Genomic DNA, 17629 nt, shown 5'->3' with positions numbered 1-17629 from the left:
TCCGCTCGTTATCTGTTTTTCTTCTTGTCTGCGTCAGTTTCATCTTCTCCTTCCCGCGTTGTCAAGGCTATCCAGATTGACAGGCTGAGCGCAGACAGCACAAAGTCGAAGCCCAACGAGCTCACCGCCGGGTGGCTAATGACCGCTTTCGCAATCTCCGTCATCGTATGCGATCGGCTTGCCAAGTAAACTTGACGTGTAAGAAGGATACCGCCTACAAAGGCTATAGGCCGCTGAACCAGTTGACTGAGTTCCGAACGAGCAGTACCGATTCGAGTCTTCACCAGGGCCAGTTGCACGAACAATAGCAGTCTAGCAGCTACGATGAGTGGTATCAACCAGGGCGTCCCAGCCAGCCCTGGAGCGACAGACAGGCCGAGAGCGTATAGAGCGAACGCCACTGCAAATGAAGTCGGCCTGACATCAACTTGCGTTGTCGCAGGGCCTTGGCGTGTTAGTGCAACGTAGAACAGGTTCTGTGTGAATGAAATTGGCAGAATTTGGGCTAGGGCGAAGAAAGCCCATAGCCTTGGAACCTGCTGCCTCCGACCTGTAGCTCGTTAGAGGACCGGCGATCCGTGCTTTGAAAGGACACTGTCGTGCTCACCTTCAGTGGCCATATACGTGGAGACTGACATGGTGGCGATTAATGCACTGAGCGTCCAGACATACCGTGCCTGGTCTGCGACGATTGCTTCGCCGAAGTCGCGAAATAGGGTCGAAGTAATGGACCACGTCCAGATGCTCCGCAACATGCCGTTTCTCTCGACAGCGAGCCGGCCGAAGATGGTCTGACTCCACTCATAGTACGACTGAATTAGAACATGGAGCATGTTGACAGACAGCACGGTAAAGCTGATGCCGGCCAAAGTAATGAATACCCGCGCCGGTGATTGACGCCCAGGATATCTACGCGCCGGTAGTTGGGCGATGGTGACGAGGACAATGGCTGTAAACGAGAGTGCTGCGACATTGTAGAGCCAGAAGACAGTCGCCCCGAAGTAGTTGTAGGTGGGATTGGTATCCATCGGCGGAGATGTACGAGAGGTGGAAGGTCAGAGGTTGTGCGTCAATACCATAGTACCCTATACTAGCCAAGAAGCCGCTAATACACTGTTAAGGTGATGTTCGCTACAGTATTGTGGCTCATACTCCATGGATTGTGATCGGCGCATCTTCGGATGCCCGCTGCGAGCCTTACTGTAGCCTTGCACATCAACCTCTATTCTGAGCAACGAGGAAGAACTTGAGGAGTCAACAGCCTTGCGGCCGAGGCAATTTGTTGCCCATGACGGGCGGAATGTCCTCTCTCTACCAGCATTGTCGAGTGGAGTGCAATCCCAGGAGATAGACAGGCTCCAGCCTGTCGGCCACCGCGCGTGATGCCTTTGATGGCTTGAACTGCTCTCGGACGAGCTACGATACCACGATGTCTAAGTAAACCGAGCGACAAGGCTCCGACGCTGCTATACACCTTGCCATGTCCATAACCCTAGTAAGGCTCTTCAGCTCACTCACAGGCTTGCGAGCTAAACCGTACGAAAGCCGTATGAAACCCGTATGGTGAACGCCAAGCAGTCGTCAACAATGGATAGATCGCTTACTGGATCTGGGGTTACGTGCAATTAAAAGGGAGATGCTATGAGTTTCTTGGGAGCTCTAAAGCCCACACTGACAAGCAGTAAGAGTTTCTTACAAGCACTCACACTGTCACACCACGTCATGCGACTTCAGGCTGATCTAGTGTGTTTAACAGCGCGCCCCAGACCGGTAGATGCGTGGACTGTACTTCACAAGTCTGACGCTTTTCATGTTGAGAGGGAAGACCTGGACAAGGCGCGAAGATGGCACGAAGTGTCTGGCACTTTCCACAACCAAGGATCACTAGTTGTACAGGCAAGGTTAGCTTCTGCGGCTCCTACGGTGTTTGCGCCCTGGGGAGAGGTTGGGTTGGCAGCCCGACTAGCCCGAGTTGTTACAGCAACATTGACTGCACTTCGGCAAGCCTCTAGATTGCCCGTATGGACGCTGGCGTTGCGCTATCTAGAGGTATCATCGAGACACAACCAAAAGAGCCGTGAAGGCGCCAAGTCCACTTGATGAGACTGTTCGCAAGCCGACATTAAGGACGCCTGCACAATATGTGATTGATGTAGCACAATGTGTACGAGCTTCCAGCATCATGCTCATGCGATGGTGCGAGGGGTGCGTTTGTCGCAGCGTTGCTCGTACAAAACCCCGGCACGCTAGTGTTGGGCTTCAGCATTTCAGACTCCTGGCATGAGCACGGCGCGCAGACGGCGGAGACGAATGCCCGCAGCAGCAGTAGCGTCTCTCCTTGTGACAGCTTGGAAGCCGTTGTAATTCGCTGCCAAGATCGTGTGGCTTGGAAAGGCCAAACATCCCATATCGTTGAGCCAACGAACGACGATAAGGGCTCCGTCACCGACTCAAAGGGTTCTTCCGCGCAACTGCGTTGGTGCACTATCTGTAATGTAGCTGAAAAAGCACCCTGCCAGACAGCGAGCGGGGCCTGTTCCTCGTTTAACATACTAGGCAGCAGAGGACGTATCGACAGTCGAAAGGACTGCCTCTAGGCAGCGTAGGAACAACTAATCATTATCCATGTGATGCAGAGCAGTATGAACGAGCAAACATGCAGTAATGAAGTCCGCCCAAGTATGGACCAGGAATGGCTGAGATCTCACTATGTGACTTGCTTCCTATATATCATGATATGAAGTCATCCTGTGGCGTAACAGAGTCCACACAATGATACGGTTATCTTGCGATGGAGTACAGAACTACTAATCACCATTTGAAGTGCATATATGGATCAGGTGCCTGATCTGATCCTGCCTCACTTCACGATCGATTGATCCGCTCCTCACCAGTCTTGTACGGTCGCCTGCACCCTTCTTAGCCGAGTGTTGCAGTGAACCCTCCACGACTGCCTCAGTACTGCCTCAGTACAGCGGTCTACTTCTTGGTAATTGTTTCCTGAGTGCCTCGCATGCCACTCGAGGGGCTAGCTGTTACAGGGCGGCGGATTGTTCGGACAGCTTCGTGGACCGGAGTAATACGGCTAGACCTTGGATGGGTAAGCTGAGTGCCGTTCCGTGGGTCACTGCAGGTCGAAGGTGCGAACGACCCCGACGTCCGCCATGTGTGGCCCATGGCTGGCGTCATGGCGGTCGTCAGCGCCGCGGGCGACGGTCGCCGCGCTTGTGGGTGCATTTGGCGATCATGCTCCTCCCGAATATCAAGTTCGACAGGATATGGATGGTGCAGAGGTTGCTGGTCTGTGCAAAGTTAGTCGCTACATGCAACACATATCACATTGCGGCGACCTGCGTGGCATGTCCAGCGCAACACCGTCGTCGCGCCAGGTGGGTTGCGGCTCTGTAGCGAAGATACTCAGGAAGCGCAAGTCGGCATTCACTGACTTGTATGATCAGCTTGCATTCGACCATGCAGTCAAGCTGATGCAATGACGGACCTCCTTCCGTCTGTAAGCGAACATATGCCTGCGCAGATGCCTGGCTGCTAATATTATAGGAACTGTAACCCTCGAGCTGCTGATCGGCAAAAGATGTGCTAGGGAAGATGTACTCGTTGCACAGCTTGCAGGTTGTGTTTCGGCCTCGGTTGGCTTGCTCGCAGGAATGGTTATGCTCTGCCATGATCGTCGCAGGCTTGGAAGAAATTTGCGGCAAGTAACCTTTGTTATAAGGGAATGTCGAGGTTGATGGAAGATGCTTTGGTGTTGGAACAACGGAGAGGGCTTGTTCAATGTCTTTCGGTGGCGACGGCTTGTTGTAATGCAATATGGCGGTGAGGTTCAAGGATGCCTAATGCCAGCGCACTTGACATTGCCTCAATGAACCACCCACGCTCAAGAGAAGCATTATAAGCCGCCGAGCGATTTTTTCCCCGACTAGCGAGCCCTCGTACTTGTGCCAGTTCGCCCTATTGAAGGTGTAGGGCGATGCTGTGTTGGCGGTGTTTGCCACTCGTACCTTCAGTGCCTTCATACCCCTTGCACTTCTGCCTGGGGGCTCGTGCAGTGACCAGGTTGGAAGCCGACGACATGCCGAGCAGGAACTTGCAACCTATCAATGACGCGGTTGGTTCACGATGGTTACACCGCTCGTTTGACCATAGTCGTCTCCCTAGGACAAAGGTGGCAGAGAGTGGCCGGTACTGACAGCATCTGCGTGCGCTGAGCTAATGTCGAAGACTATCGTGAAACTGACACAACGCATAGATTCTTCAGCCCTACTCCTCTTGGTAAGCGGTATCGAGGCCAAAGTGCTACGCTAGTCCAGTGGCAGGGGTACTTGTAGCGAGGCTTTGACATACCACTGGTCAGCTGGTGCTTGGAATATGAGGTAAGGACCAGACCTTAGTCCAGAGGGACCGTTTCAAAAGCGCATAGCGTAAGGCAGGTTAAGGCCCGACCACGATGCCCAGATCAAGGAACGGCCGCAATTGGAGTTCTGCAGGCCACAGTCACCATAAGGTTGCCCAGTATCAGGGTGAAAGAGCTTTGACAAAGCTTCCTAGTGGATCTCGCAAGCATTTGTGGTTGTGCTAAAGCACGCATAAGGGTCCTGCAGAAGCAATCTGCTGTGCCGCACAAGTGCAGGTTGGTCCGCCTTCGCGCAGCAACCTCGTAATCGTGCATTTCATGGCGCTGAACACGGTTTTTAATTCGATGTGGTGTGCGTCAGTTGATCGAAGACCTTCCGGCTTAGGAGGAAAGCTACCCTTTGCCTGTACCAGAAAGCGCGTGCAGACTATTCTGGGCGCGCGTCAACAGGCCTTCCCTACCGCATGCGTCAAACACTTGTTCGCCGAGAAGCGACCAATAATTCGAGCTTGCTCGAGTTCTCTACTGTAGGCATGAGCTTAAGAGACAGGCTGATGGGCTTAGTCGTCGCCAAGCCAGGCGATTGCGAAGCAGCAGGCGAGAAATCGCTATGCTATCGCGACCAGAGGCCCGTTCGTACACGCACGCGTACGCTCAGATGGCATTTGCGTGTTCTAGATCGGTTCGGCGTTGTTTATCGCTGGTATGCTTACATAGATCGATCTCTCACTGTTCGTCCCACGGTCTCAGTGCTCGGAACTCCGTGAGCCACGGTATATGATCGCGGTTCGCATTTTTCTTGTCTTCTGAGCGATAGTATCAAGATCGCCAATCAGGCTTAGCGCACTTTTCGATGCTCTGCAGCCGTGTTTCAGCACAAGTCCAACACACAGACGAAAGGAGAGGGTCACCGGGTAAACCTTACTGTACCCAGTCACAATCTCGTGCGCTGCGCCAACAGGTGATTTTAGTCGGCAGCTGTCGTTACCGGGATATGATCAAAGCTATCCAGATGGCCGGTAACACCCACTGCGCGTTTCACGCGTTCCTGCACGGCACAGGCCATCTGTTCACCGGTCGGTCCTTCCAACAAGCCCCCTGTACTAGCGATACACTCTCTATCCTCAGAGATTGAACGCAGAATCAATCGGTGGTCAAGCATGTACAATGCAATTGGAGTGTGAATCGTCGAAAGCGTGAAGATGTGGCTGTCCATAGAGGTAAAGTAAGCCCTTATGGAACCACATCTCAACTTGAGCTCCTGGATGCGGATCAGTATGTGCAGGACACGGTGCCACAAGCTGATGCGATTGCAGCAGATGGGTGCTGTCCAAAGTGGGCGGCAGGCATTGGCGGCCTAACGCAGGTTGCCTTTGCAGTCGGTCATCTTTTGGTGGCATAGGTAAAGTATATGTGATTCTAAACAGCAGCCAGTGCCGAAACATTCGCTTCCTGTTGCAATCAATGCTCTGCGAGCCGAGTGATGTCGCAAGTGCAGCGCAACCGCTCATATGCTGAAGTTCCAAGGTTCTGGATCCATTGGGCGCTGGAAGTAGGAGCCAAGGAGACGCAGCCGGCAGCAGTCCTTTAGTCATCACGCACAGACTGCCGAACGGATCACAGTGCCGACATACTCAGTATCTTGAAGTACTTTTTGGCGAGGCAAGAGCACGGGTGTTGCAGCCAATCAGGGCGCTGATGCCGTCATTTGGGCGTCGACTGGCTCAAGTCCACCCTCAGTCGATGTGTGGCGGTGACTCGTACCTGCATCTCAAAGTTCATGTTGTTGAGCCCGCTGTAAGCTGCCAGCTAGCAGCCACTAGAGTTCATGCATTGTCTCGCTTCTGCACATGATGTCAATCTCAAAACGTCAAGGGTAAAGGTCAAGGAAGCAACGGTGAAATAGTGATGTAGGTATGACTCCTAGCACCTCGCCAAAATCTTACAGTGATTGAAGCATGCAACTTTTGACTGTCCAACCCGTGCGTTACCCAAGACTTCATGCATGGCCATTGACACCATTCGAAACGCCATTGACCTCCTTGAGCGGACCGAGCTTCTCTCTCCGCGCCTTGGAGGCCTCAGCGAGCTCAACGATTACTTTCTCCGTTTCATCCCACCCAATGCAAGCATCAGTAATCGAGACACCGTACTTGAGGCCCGCCTTGCCCTCCTTCGGCACCTTCTGGCTGCCTTCGTTAATGTTCGACTCGATCATGACGCCCATGATTGCATCTTCGCCTGCATGCATTTGTTCAGCAACAGAGTGCGCTACCTTGGGCTGATTCTTGTGGTTCTTTTCCGAGTTGCCATGCGAGCAATCGACCATGACACGCGGCCGAAGACCTTTCGCTTCCAACGCGGCCTTAGCGTCGTTGATGGATTTGGAGTCGTAGTTGGTGCCCTTCTTGCCACCACGGAGGATGACGAAGCAATCATCATTTCCCACTGTGCCGACAATTGCGACGTTGCCGGGTTTCGTGACAGATAGGAAATGATGAGGGTGCTTGACTGCGCCGATCGCGTCAATAGCTACGTCCAGCGTTCCATCTGTTCCGTTCTTAAAGCCGACCGGGAAGGAGAGGCCTGATGCGAGCTCACGATGTACTTGCGACTCTGTTGTCCGTGCACCGACTGCGCCGACAGAAAGCAAGTCGGCTGTGAATTGTGGACTGATGGTGTCAAGCATCTCGGACGCTAGAGGCATGCCTTTCTCCGTCAGATCGAGGAACATCTGTCGCGCAGTTCGCAGGCCCTTATTAATGTTGAAGGTGTTGTCAATATCCGGGTCGTTCACCAAGCCTTTCCAGCCGACGGTCGTTCTAGGCTTCTCCAGGTAGGATCGCATAACAATGAGCAGCTCGTTCTCGTACTTTTGCTTCAACTCGAGCAGGCGATCGCAGTACTCCAATGCCATGGCAGGATCGTGTATACTGCATGGACCAATTACGACTAATAGTCTTCGGTTCTTGTCCGTGCCGTGAACGATATCGACGGCCTCATTGCGCGCTTTGATCACGGTGTCCTTTGATTTTTCCGTCTGCCGTATTTCGTGTTGTAGCAAATCCGGCGGTGTCAGGGGTGTCATACCCCGAATACGCCAATCTTCTACACTGTCTCGGTTGCCAACATTGGCGTTGGGCATGAAGAACTAAAGGCGCCACAGTCAGCGAGATTCCTATCTGGCGTAGTCTTCCCTCTGCAACTCACTTCCGACATGTTTTCCCGTCGACGTGGGCAGTAATGTTCTGGTCAGTGTATGCACAGCGTTATGAAGGAATAGACTTGTCTGGTAAAACTGAAGTGGATTTGGGATGACTCGACAGAGTCTCGACATTGGCCCGGCGGTGAGCGGAGCGTTTCCGCCACGTCTTTTCGGCGCACTCATGACCTTAGCCATTTCAGTCACGTGCGCGGTTTAGAGCGATAGCCATGCTGCCCATCCAAGTCGACACAGATGGCTCGGGTGGAGCAGCTTACCGTCAACTTCTTCTGTAGCCACAATCCGAACTACGATAACAGACATGGAATGTCACTCTTGGAGTACATTTGTGTAAAGTGCGAAATATCTACCATCGCCACCGCAAGCGCTTTGGCAGAGTAAGACAAACCAACGAAGTCCAGAGACGGAATAGGGAGACGATACACCATGGTCGGCGGCTACCTCGTTGTATACATCAGAAGCTCCCTGCAATGCCGCACGCTCTACACCCTCGCGCTAGACAACAACTTAGACAATAACTCAAATCATTGCTGCTTTCCCTTGTTCTGGGCTTGCGGTCCCATCTCCTTGCTGAAAGCGGCATACGAGACTTCCAGGCCGGCGATGGCAGAGACACCGACGTAGCCAATCAAGAAGAGTAGCAGCGTGACAGTGAGGCCCATGAAGATGGCTAGTATTTACGTCAGCGAACCAGGATGGAGCGTGGCCAAAACAGACGGTAAAGGCTTACCGGGTGACAAGAACTGGTACGTCTCAAACAGCGGCAGCTTGTACTGTGTGTTGTCTGTCACGTTTGACTGTCTTTGCCGAAGACGGCGCCCTTCTGCACTGATGTCGCGCTTGAGGTCGATATGCAAGGCTGAGGGGTACTCCTCGTCCATCTCGTACGGCGGATCCTGCTGTATCGCGGAAGCTGCATAGATAAGAACATAAGGCATATTCTTCGAGCTCAATTCGTCGAGGTATCGCGTAATCGCCACGTCTAGGTTGCTTTGCATCAGCAGTAGTTTCGCACATAAAGTGGTCCCTTATTTGGCTACGACATACCGGACATAGCAGTCTCCGTCTTTCTGTCGTCTCCGGCCATTGTCAGTGGCTGCAAAGGCTTGGTAATGAGATGCTTCGTTGTGCTCTCTGCTAAGCTGCATTTCCTGGCCAATGCATCCGCAAGCTTGTCCGCATTCACGCTACCTAGCGCCTCAGACGTTTGCAGCAGCGTCTCGTTCCGTCCTTTCGCCATCTGTTCTCGCAGCCGCGCCATGCTCATGACATCGTCTGCTCTGGCGCCCGGCTGGGTGAAGATGACGTACGCATCGTGTTCGCAACCTGATAGAGCGTCCAGTACCTGAGTCTCTACATCACCAGAGCTCGCTATTTGTGGTAGTGGCGAGTTGCTATATCGTCCAGAACTGCGCAGGTGTTAGTGGAAGACGCACTGATCAAGTGGTAGGTTATGGTTACGGATCGCTGAGAAGCATGAAGAATGGGTGCGCATCTTTGAATGCTTGCACCGTACTTGTGGCCAGCAGAAGCTGGCATACCGATCGTAACAGCATGATGTCGATGAGTATGGGAATAGCAGCTCAGAGTCGTATGTCACTGATAGCGGCGAGGCAAGGCATACATCTCCGCCTTGCCGAGGTTTCGCCGGCGCAAACTCCAAGCCTTACACTTTTCGATATTGCATGTGCCCATGGCGAGACGTATCACAAATGGCGCCTATATTACAGAAACGCAAGAGAGACACAGGACAGCTAGAGGCGATCTCCTTCGACCCTACTGCACGTCAAGACTATCTGACCGGGTTCCACAAGCGCAAGTTAGCTCGAATTCAGAATGCACGTGAGACTGCAATCAAGCGGGAGAAGGAGGAGAAGGTGCGGGAGCGGCGACAGATGCGAGAGCAGCGAAAGATGGACCTTGACCGACACATGGCTGAGTTTAACGCGGAGTTGCGGAAGCAGAACCCCGATCTTACAGAGTCAGAGGCGGAAGATGGGAAGGTGGACGCAGATGGCGCTGGAGGCGAATGGCAGGGACTTGGGGAGCGGCCAACAGCGGATGTAGCGCAGGAGGACGAGGAGTATGTGGACGAGGACAAGTACACCACAGTAACTGTGGAGCCAATGAACAACTTCAATGACGAGGAGGACGAGGATAGGGATGCAGCGAAAGAGTACGCACAACTTCCTCCCGAAGACCCCAATCGTTCAGCGAAAAAGAAGCGCGTATGGGCCAAAGACAGACCGGCAGACGGTAAAGCTCGACCGAAGAAGCACAAGTTCCGCTACGAGAGCAAAGCGGAACGGCAGGAGACCCGGCGTAAGCAGAAGGTAAAAAGAAGCAAGGCTGCCAAAGCACGGCGTGACGGCGGATGATTGCCTCTGTCTCCGTCACCGAAGCAGGTGACTCCAGGGTATGATGCTCTCAACAGTGACCGACGATGCCAGTCAAAGATTCGCCAGACAGGACTTCGTCATCCGTGCCGCCTACTCAGACCAAACACCTTAGACCATCCTAGGCGAGTCCAGCGTAACCTCGCGATGATGGTGCCCAACACTCACGGCGTTGCCACTTGCGCGTCCAAGTGAGCTCTGAGGCGTATAAACAGCTATGCAGCAGCTTCAACATTAGTAACACGCTCCACCTATGCCAAGATAGAATAATGCTGGAGATAATGTCTGCAAGGCTGGTGGTTAAGGATCGGTTAGATAGTACCAATCTCAGCCACGAAGTCGTCCAGCTCCTTCTTCGTGTCGGCGTACTTCTTCGCCATGTCCTCGTACTTGGTCTCCCACTGGTTCACGCTCTGCTCGAGTGCCTGCACTTTGCGCTCGTAGTGGCCGGCCTTGACGTCTGTTTGCCGTAGTCTGAAATGTGGTCAGCCAGCTTTCCCTCTGCATCCCTTGCATGTTAGATGTACTTCTCGTTCGTCTCTCTCAGATTCTTATCCGCGGTCTCCGCCTCCTCCTCCAAGATCTGGATCTTCCGCGTCAACGCCTCATTCTGGCTGCCATGTTGCACGCTCTCGTCCGCTGCTGCTTTCGCCTCGCCGTGCATCTTCTCTAACTTCTCGACTTCTCGTTCCAGCATGCTGTTCTTGTGCTGAAGCGAGGTAATCTCTTGCTCCTTCTGCAGGTTCTCATGTTCGAGGTTTTTGACTTTGGTTTGGAGTTCCTCGACTTTGGTGGCTGATTCATCGGCCTCGATGCGAAGTGCGTTCATGCGCTGCAGGTAACACCTTGTCAGCGCTATATGACTTAAGCATCGTTGATATGGGAACAGTCGTGGCTCTGTGGAGTGCTCTTCACGTCCAATGTCGGCAGCAGGGCGGAGCGTTGGGCTGATGGACATTATTGATGCTTACCTTCTTGATGGCCTCCATGTTTGCAATACGACTGGTGGTGAATCAGTGAAATGATGGTGTGGTGTGGGCGGCAGGTCGTTGCGTCAACAAGTATTGTGTATCTCAGGTTGTTGCTGTGTTTCTCCCAAGCTAAAGTTGGCACCTGAACCTCGTTGGCCTGGTCGTGGCCCGCACTTTCTGCCCGTCGAGCTTTGGACCGAGACCCTGAATCACATGCGCCTTCCCAAACAAGGTAAACATCAACACAGACCATCAACTTCGATCAACGAAACAAATCACTCGGAAACAGCAATGTAGGAAGTAGAGCATCGTTGCAACAGTCATGTTCGCGACCAGACATAAAAACGAGAACGTCATATACGAGCAGCAACAAGCTGCAGCCGCGAAACCGCTGAATCAGGTTGCAAAGGGCCTTGCGCCGAAGACGCCGGCGAATAAGGCAGCCAAGACACCCTTCAAGATTCCCCTAAACGACGAGAATGCGGCTTTCACGAGAGGGAAGACAGGCGCAAAGGGCAAAGAGGGTGGACTTTTCGGAGATGGTAAGGGTAGCAAAGCAGATCAAAATGCTTTCGTTACTCCAGCTGGTACGTGGACAAGCCTGCTTTGAGTGACATAACGGGACCAGCTGAGATCGCTGATCAGGCCCAGGCAATCGAGCTCCGTTAGGTGCCAAGACTACAAATGCCAAAGCTACCGCCTTCTGCACACCACTCGCACCGCATTCGGCTCACGAGAAGCCTTCTTCAGTCCAAGCGACCAGCCCCCGTCTCCACCGTGCCAAAGTCAAGATCCACACTGCACAAGAGGATGCTCTCGAAGAGGATGCCGAGGAGCGCGAGATCGAGTACATGCCACCCCGGGAGGTCCCGCTGCCAGACTATCCAGACGACTGCTGGCCGCACGATCGAACGTATCCGCAATTCGAAGGTGCAAACTTGACGCGCGGATGGTGGGAGACGTTTCGACCGCGTACGAAGTATGACGATGAAGGCAGTGATGCCGAGTCGACGGACGAGGATGAGAAGGTCCGGAGGGCTGTAGAGACGAAAGCGAGGAAGCAGCGGGAGGCGGAGATGGCTGCGCGGCAGGCTTATGAAGAGCTAACCAAAGCGCCTGACACGCTCAAGTCACACACTGCTGCGGCTGCCCTCTCATCCGTCAGAACCGCGAAGGCGAGAGATTCGCGCAGCTTTGCGGCACCGACAGCCGCGACGATAGCACGTCAGCAGTTGGCTCCTCGTACAACAAAGTCAGCCGCGCACGGGCTGTCAGCTCGAGGCAACACTCGCTTCACAGCAGCCAAAGCGGCTTCGAACACGACGTTAGGCTATTCCAAGGGCAGAGTCGTGTCGGCCACTGCTCGCCAACCGCTGAGTGAGGTTCACAGCAAGCCGGTCGGCGGACATGCACGAAATTCTCTGAAAGCAACGATGCCAGCTGGGCGCGGTACTGGCCCCAACAACCTGCCAACAGTAGGCTCTTTAGTGCTGCAGGAAGCAGACCAATCAGAAGATGGACTAGTTGGCTTCGGCGTTTCCCTCAAGGACATGGAATACGATGAGTTTGCGGACTTCCAGCTGGACATGCCAGAGGATCTTTGAGCAATCGAGACAGCGGCCTTGGGGTGCAGTGCTTTACATCTTCGCCTTCTGTGCAGCAACGTCACCGATCCAAGGGCTCTTGTTCTCAGTGAACAGCTCAAAGCTCGGTTGCGTTTTATCCTGCATCGAGCCAGTACAGAGAATAGAGAGACCGGGAAATGCTTGCGGCAGTATGAACAGAGTTGAGCCCTTCAAGACACTCATTAGCTTAACGATAACGACGCTTCGGCGAAGGACGTACGCATTTGCTGCAGAAGTGCCTGTGTAATACCTTGCCCGACTTAGTGTCACTGTCTACATACTTCACAACCAGATCCTCGCCTTTCGTGAAATTGAGCGTTGAGTCCGTAAAACGATAGTTGTGCAGGAAGGCGCTCCCGGAGATCTTCTGGCAATTCGAGCAATGGCAAAGTACGGTGCCTTTATCTACGCCGGTGACGGTGAAAGAGATGGAGCCGCAAAGGCAGGTTGATGATTTGGTCACCTTAGTCTTCGGTGCCTTGCTTGAGGACATGACTGCTTGGTGTTGTTAGTGTGAACTACCTTGAGGGAAGACGCCGGCGAGTGAGACTCGGAGAGACGAGCTGGGATGGGAGATTGAGAAGTCGAGCGCTTGAGCCGAGGTTGAATAATGGCCGAGACAATGAGGTGAACCTTAGTCTTCACGATACAAACACCTCCTCGGAGCATATGGCGAGCATTCTTTTTGTGGATGTCGAGATGGTGTGGTAGAAGTTGCCGTCCATCATCCGTTGTGACGAAACGGGTCATGAAGCGTAGAAGCGAACAGATTATAGCCAACAAACAAGCACAGTTCGCTCAAACCTTCCTGTTGGCAGCATCTGAAGCGGCGCGTCTCTCCTCTTCACAAATCTCCCGAAGTGGTCGATACACATTGTCAACCCATGGCTTCATTTCCGAGAACATGTATCGAACGACTGCTTGGTCTCCTGCGACTCGCTCAGGTTTCTCTTCGCCACTCGTAACAGACTCCCTCCTGGATACTTACTTTCTTGCACCATCTCCATGATTGCCTGCGCCACCTCCTCGGGGCTTATGGACATCTCATCTGTGTACCCAAGTTGCTGGCTCAGGGCTTTCGCCGCCTCACCCGTCCACAGCGGCGCGCTTACTAAGTTGGGCAGACACAGACAACCTTGGAGTTCTCATCGGTATTCTGCCTGCATCATAGACTTTGTGAAACCGACAACTGCGTGCTTGGAGGAGCAGTGAAGCGCTGCCGCATACTGACCGGTGATACCTCCCCCGCTGGCGACGATGATCGTAACGCCGGGTTTGTTGGCTTCGAGACAGCTGCGCAGGCTATCCTGGTGAGTTTGAGCGGATGTTCGGTATTGATCTGTAGGGTTTTATAGTGGTCCTTCTCCGTGTTTGTTTATCTTATGAGCTCCATGAAGGTTCGGAGACGTCAGCTCCCGCCATGCAGGCGTCTGCGACTGCGGCGTGTTCGAAGGCCTGCGATACGTCGGATTGGATGGTTTCGAGATGAGATCAATCGGTTACATCGCACTTCATGAACGACACTTTGCCGTTGCAGGCTTTCCGCAAGCTTCTCGGCTTCTGGAAAGATTTTGAGGTGGACGATCAGAACGCCGGCCTTGAGGTCAAGATGAACGAAAGCGAGGCCAATGCCTTGTGCTTTGGTTGAGTATATGGTTGTGTTTGGGGTGCGCGGGTTACGTAGCATACCTGAGCCGCCTCCGGTGATGACGCCTATAATTCCCATCGATTGGGATGTCACCAACCACCATCGTTTTTCTCTATTGCTGCTAGCCCGAATGAATGGTACGGGATGCAGTTTCATGGTAACGAAGAGCTAGTAAGAAATACGATACTCGACTCCCCAACCTTTCACAGCACACACTGCCACCAATGCATCTGGGGTTTTGTGCTTAACGTTCGCCGCCGTCCAACCATATTGCGTGCTATCCAAAAAGGGTGCGACACTTCTATAACAGCACTCAAGCATGAATGCCTCTTGCTGCGTCCATCTATGAGGCGGGAACGACAGATATGATGGTCTCGACGGCACGTGCTCGGAGAGTGGAGTGAATGAAGCGTGCAGAGCAAGGAGTGGGTCGGAGCTACTGCCGAACCGGGGGCTTGGCTTTCCCGACGTGGCCGAACAAGAACAATGGGTCGTTTCTGCGCAAGACACATAAACCTCCCTACTGGACCACTTGCAGTTGTGTTTGGGATGGAGAGACGGCAAGGGATTGCTAGCATGAATTTTTGAGACAGATTCAAAGTCCGCTCGGACAAGACGATGGCTTGAGTCAGCCAGAAACGCAAGTGCTTTTTTCTTATCGTCACCCAAAAGACTAGTCGGCGGTGCATAGCGGATACTGAATCGCATCACTGCCGTGCTATCGGGGCCAGGAATCATGAGCGAGCATAGTGGCAAAGAGAACGATCGTGCACCTGGTCAAGCGATCCCAACCGGAGCTCTGAAGCCCACTCCTACCGAGTCCTCCATTGCGGGCTCTCCGGCAAGAGCATCCACGACTGCTCGCCTTGCTAGTCCTATATTCGGGTCGCCAGTAGGTGGTCAGCATTCTCGCCAGCCATCTGTCGTGCAGGGGACAAGTACGCCCTTGGCAGGCGCTTCTGGCACGTCTCTCCCCGGACCAGGCACTTCGTCTTTGTCTCAGGCGCTTCGAGGGTCGTATGCTCATTCACCGTCTCGACAAGGCACGGCGTCCAGAAGCGAAGCAGAGAGGCTTGCAAGTCCAGAGCGGAGATGGCAAGCTAGTGGGATCGGCTCACCAGCGGCCGGCTCGTACAATGCACAACTTGGCCGAAGTCCTAGAGGTACGGCTGAGGTTGAGATTCTCAAAAGACATCTTGCCGGTCCGCAACCGGGTTCATCAGAGCCCGGGTCATACCAGCGAGCTCGCAACGGTTCTGTCCAGCCGCAGGATGTACCGGGCGGCGCGGTAGATGGCGGGGATGGATTCTCAAGCTTGCAATTACAAGGAGGTGATACTACACGCCACATATACCGCTATGCTGAGAAGCGAGAACGCGAAGAAACAGAAGCCGAGGAGCGGGCGACAGGCCGGTTACGGCGCAGTCTTAGCGTGGATCTGTCGAAACCAGACGATGACAGCATGAGGAACGTGAAGGTGCCTGGAGGCTTCCGACGGGACCACTTACGGAGAACGGCTGCTTCACCGGCCCCGTCCAGCACGCGCCGGCCTGCGTATGGCACGGTCAATCGAGCAGTCACTGAGCCGCCCCTGGGCTCGAAACCTCGGTTTGTGACTAACAACTTTATCGAGTTTCTTACGTTGTATGGTCACTTCGCTGGAGAGGAGCTCGAAGATGACGACGAAGAACTAGAGCCGGACGGGTACTTTTCGTCCGATAATTATGACGACCAAACCACCGAGGCTGAGGAAGGCCGTTCGGAAGACGGAGGCTGGGGTGAGAACTCAGCCCTTCTCACACCTGGCAAGAAGAGACGGAGGCGGAAGCACCGTGAGTCTGGCACAGGCACGCCGTTCGGCGCAGCAATGCTTCTGCTTAAGTCATTCGTGGGGACCGGAGTACTCTTCCTACCGCGGGCGTTCCTCAACGGCGGCATGCTTTTCTCGAACCTGGTGTTGCTCTTCATTGCCCTGATCAGCTACTACTGCTTCATTTTACTCGTCAGCACTCGGCTGAAAGTGCACGCCTCATTCGGAGACATGGGTCTTCAAATCTACGGCAAGCTCTTCCGCAACATGATCAACTTTTCGCTTGTCATCAGCCAAATCGGCTTCGCGTCGGCGTACATAGTCTTCGTTTCCGAGAACCTGCAAGCATTCATCCTCGCCGTCAGCAAATGCGCCACGATGATTCCCATCCAGTGGGTCATTCTTATGCAGATGATCATCTTCCTGCCGCTGAGTCTGTATCGCAACATCAACAACATCCAGAAGATGGCGCTCGTAGCTGACCTGTTTATCGTACTCGGCCTGCTATACATCTACTTCTACGACATTAAGACGATCCTCCAACAACACGGCGTCGCTGACGTCAAAGCTTTCAACGCCAAGGACTGGACGCTGCTGATCGGTACCGCAATCTTCACCTTCGAAGGCGTTGGCCTTGTTATCCCAATCCAGTCCGGTATGGCCGAGCCAGCCAAATTTCCTCGCGTCCTCGCTACGGTCATGGTCATCATCTCCGTCATCTTCATTTCTGCGGGTGCCGTCTCATACGCAGCCTACGGCTCGCACACCAAGACCGTCATATTGCTCAATATGCCACAAGACGACAAGCTGGTGAATGCGGTGCAGTTTCTCTATAGTCTAGCGATCCTGCTCAGCACCCCACTACAGATCTATCCGGCCATTGAGATCACGAGTCAGCAGCTGTTCTCACGAACGGGCAAGTACAATCCCTGGATCAAGTGGAAGAAGAACGTCTTCCGCTTCTTCATGGTCGTGCTGTGTGCGGCTATCGCATGGCTGGGCGCAAACGATCTTGATAAGTTCGTGGCGCTTGTGGGCAGCTTTGCGTGCATACCGTTGGTGTATATCTATCCTGTAAGTGATCATCCACCGACGCCAAGGAGAGGTTCATATGCTGACTGCAAGACAGCCGATGATGCACTACCGCGTCTCAGCGACAAGGCTGTGGGAGCGCATAACCGACGTCCTCCTGGTCATTTTTGGCTTCGTGCTGATGGCGTACACGACGGGTATGACGATCCAGCACTGGGTGCACGGCGAGCGATCGAAGCCGCCTGGTTACTGCGACAACGGATCGTTCGCACCCATATAGCTTACGGTACAGCGAAGGAGCTCATATCAGCCAATGCATGCATAGCGATATCTGGAGTGCATTGCATGTCGTAGAACACAAAGAAGGCTCCTAGCACGAAGTCGCGTTCAGAGCGTCGATTCTTACACAGCCTGTGCAACGAGCTCGTGACTAAGTTCTCACTTCCATCCTTCCCTCATTCCGCTCTAATCTCATCAACCGTATAACACGAGGCGGTGGACTTAGATAGTGTAACTGTTCCGTCGTCTGCTCCGTCAAATCTTGTGGCATCG

The 17629-nt window shown here is 53.6% G+C and overlaps 11 protein-coding genes across 11 annotated transcripts; 4 read left to right on the top strand and 7 right to left on the bottom strand.

Annotated features, from left to right (window-relative positions):
* Positions 1 to 8: 8 nt before the first annotated feature.
* BAUCODRAFT_152568 (uncharacterized protein) lies at positions 9 to 1028 on the bottom strand (the record flags this gene model as incomplete). Its single annotated transcript, XM_007683497.1, has 2 exons — positions 9 to 550; positions 608 to 1028. 2 exons carry the CDS (start codon positions 1026 to 1028, stop codon positions 9 to 11), a joined length of 963 nt encoding a protein of 320 aa, XP_007681687.1.
* Positions 1029 to 1241: 213 nt separating this feature from the next.
* On the top strand, positions 1242 to 2287 carry BAUCODRAFT_39457 (uncharacterized protein). The gene has a single exon (XM_007683206.1). The coding sequence runs from the start codon at positions 1642 to 1644 to the stop codon at positions 2098 to 2100; it is 459 nt and encodes a 152-aa protein (XP_007681396.1). The 5' UTR covers positions 1242 to 1641; the 3' UTR covers positions 2101 to 2287.
* Positions 2288 to 3056: 769 nt separating this feature from the next.
* BAUCODRAFT_321929 (uncharacterized protein) lies at positions 3057 to 3836 on the bottom strand. The gene has a single exon (XM_007683496.1). The coding sequence runs from the start codon at positions 3681 to 3683 to the stop codon at positions 3336 to 3338; it is 348 nt and encodes a 115-aa protein (XP_007681686.1). The 5' UTR covers positions 3684 to 3836; the 3' UTR covers positions 3057 to 3335.
* Positions 3837 to 5292: 1456 nt separating this feature from the next.
* BAUCODRAFT_321946 (uncharacterized protein) lies at positions 5293 to 6169 on the bottom strand. The gene has a single exon (XM_007683495.1). The coding sequence runs from the start codon at positions 5965 to 5967 to the stop codon at positions 5527 to 5529; it is 441 nt and encodes a 146-aa protein (XP_007681685.1). The 5' UTR covers positions 5968 to 6169; the 3' UTR covers positions 5293 to 5526.
* Positions 6170 to 6371: 202 nt separating this feature from the next.
* BAUCODRAFT_127201 (uncharacterized protein) lies at positions 6372 to 7591 on the bottom strand (the record flags this gene model as incomplete). The annotated part of the gene is made up of 2 exons (XM_007683494.1): positions 6372 to 7523; positions 7583 to 7591. 2 exons carry the CDS (start codon positions 7589 to 7591, stop codon positions 6372 to 6374), a joined length of 1161 nt encoding a protein of 386 aa, XP_007681684.1.
* Positions 7592 to 7901: 310 nt separating this feature from the next.
* BAUCODRAFT_39452 (uncharacterized protein) lies at positions 7902 to 9175 on the bottom strand. The gene is made up of 4 exons (XM_007683205.1): positions 9057 to 9175; positions 8643 to 9004; positions 8326 to 8577; positions 7902 to 8265 (listed from the first exon to the last, which is right to left on the bottom strand). The coding sequence occupies exons 1-4, from the start codon at positions 9149 to 9151 to the stop codon at positions 8120 to 8122; spliced, it is 855 nt and encodes a 284-aa protein (XP_007681395.1). The 5' UTR covers positions 9152 to 9175; the 3' UTR covers positions 7902 to 8119.
* A 132-nt stretch (positions 9176 to 9307) lies between these two features.
* Positions 9308 to 9958, top strand: BAUCODRAFT_57460 (uncharacterized protein; the record flags this gene model as incomplete). Its single annotated transcript, XM_007683274.1, has 1 exon — positions 9308 to 9958. A coding segment is annotated over one exon (651 nt), but the record flags the coding sequence as incomplete, so codon positions are not given.
* A 344-nt stretch (positions 9959 to 10302) lies between these two features.
* On the bottom strand, positions 10303 to 10980 carry BAUCODRAFT_152564 (uncharacterized protein; the record flags this gene model as incomplete). The annotated part of the gene is made up of 3 exons (XM_007683493.1): positions 10303 to 10465; positions 10519 to 10823; positions 10963 to 10980. 3 exons carry the CDS (start codon positions 10978 to 10980, stop codon positions 10303 to 10305), a joined length of 486 nt encoding a protein of 161 aa, XP_007681683.1.
* Positions 10981 to 11284: 304 nt separating this feature from the next.
* BAUCODRAFT_127197 (uncharacterized protein) lies at positions 11285 to 12566 on the top strand (the record flags this gene model as incomplete). Its single annotated transcript, XM_007683492.1, has 3 exons — positions 11285 to 11549; positions 11608 to 12411; positions 12442 to 12566. The coding sequence occupies 3 exons, from the start codon at positions 11285 to 11287 to the stop codon at positions 12564 to 12566; spliced, it is 1194 nt and encodes a 397-aa protein (XP_007681682.1).
* Positions 12567 to 12582: 16 nt separating this feature from the next.
* Positions 12583 to 13179, bottom strand: BAUCODRAFT_320660 (uncharacterized protein). The gene is made up of 2 exons (XM_007683491.1): positions 12808 to 13179; positions 12583 to 12755 (listed from the first exon to the last, which is right to left on the bottom strand). Exons 1-2 carry the CDS (start codon positions 13078 to 13080, stop codon positions 12600 to 12602), a joined length of 429 nt encoding a protein of 142 aa, XP_007681681.1. The 5' UTR covers positions 13081 to 13179; the 3' UTR covers positions 12583 to 12599.
* Positions 13180 to 14718: 1539 nt separating this feature from the next.
* Positions 14719 to 17602, top strand: BAUCODRAFT_117635 (uncharacterized protein). Its single transcript, XM_007683490.1, has 2 exons — positions 14719 to 17119; positions 17175 to 17602. The coding sequence occupies exons 1-2, from the start codon at positions 14972 to 14974 to the stop codon at positions 17355 to 17357; spliced, it is 2331 nt and encodes a 776-aa protein (XP_007681680.1). The 5' UTR covers positions 14719 to 14971; the 3' UTR covers positions 17358 to 17602.
* The last annotated feature ends 27 nt before the right edge of the window (positions 17603 to 17629 follow it).

Source organism: Baudoinia panamericana (assembly GCF_000338955.1).
Source record: "Baudoinia panamericana UAMH 10762 unplaced genomic scaffold BAUCOscaffold_15, whole genome shotgun sequence".
Lineage (NCBI taxonomy): Eukaryota > Fungi > Ascomycota > Dothideomycetes > Mycosphaerellales > Teratosphaeriaceae > Baudoinia > Baudoinia panamericana.
This window is presented reverse-complemented; position numbering and strand designations above follow the sequence as displayed.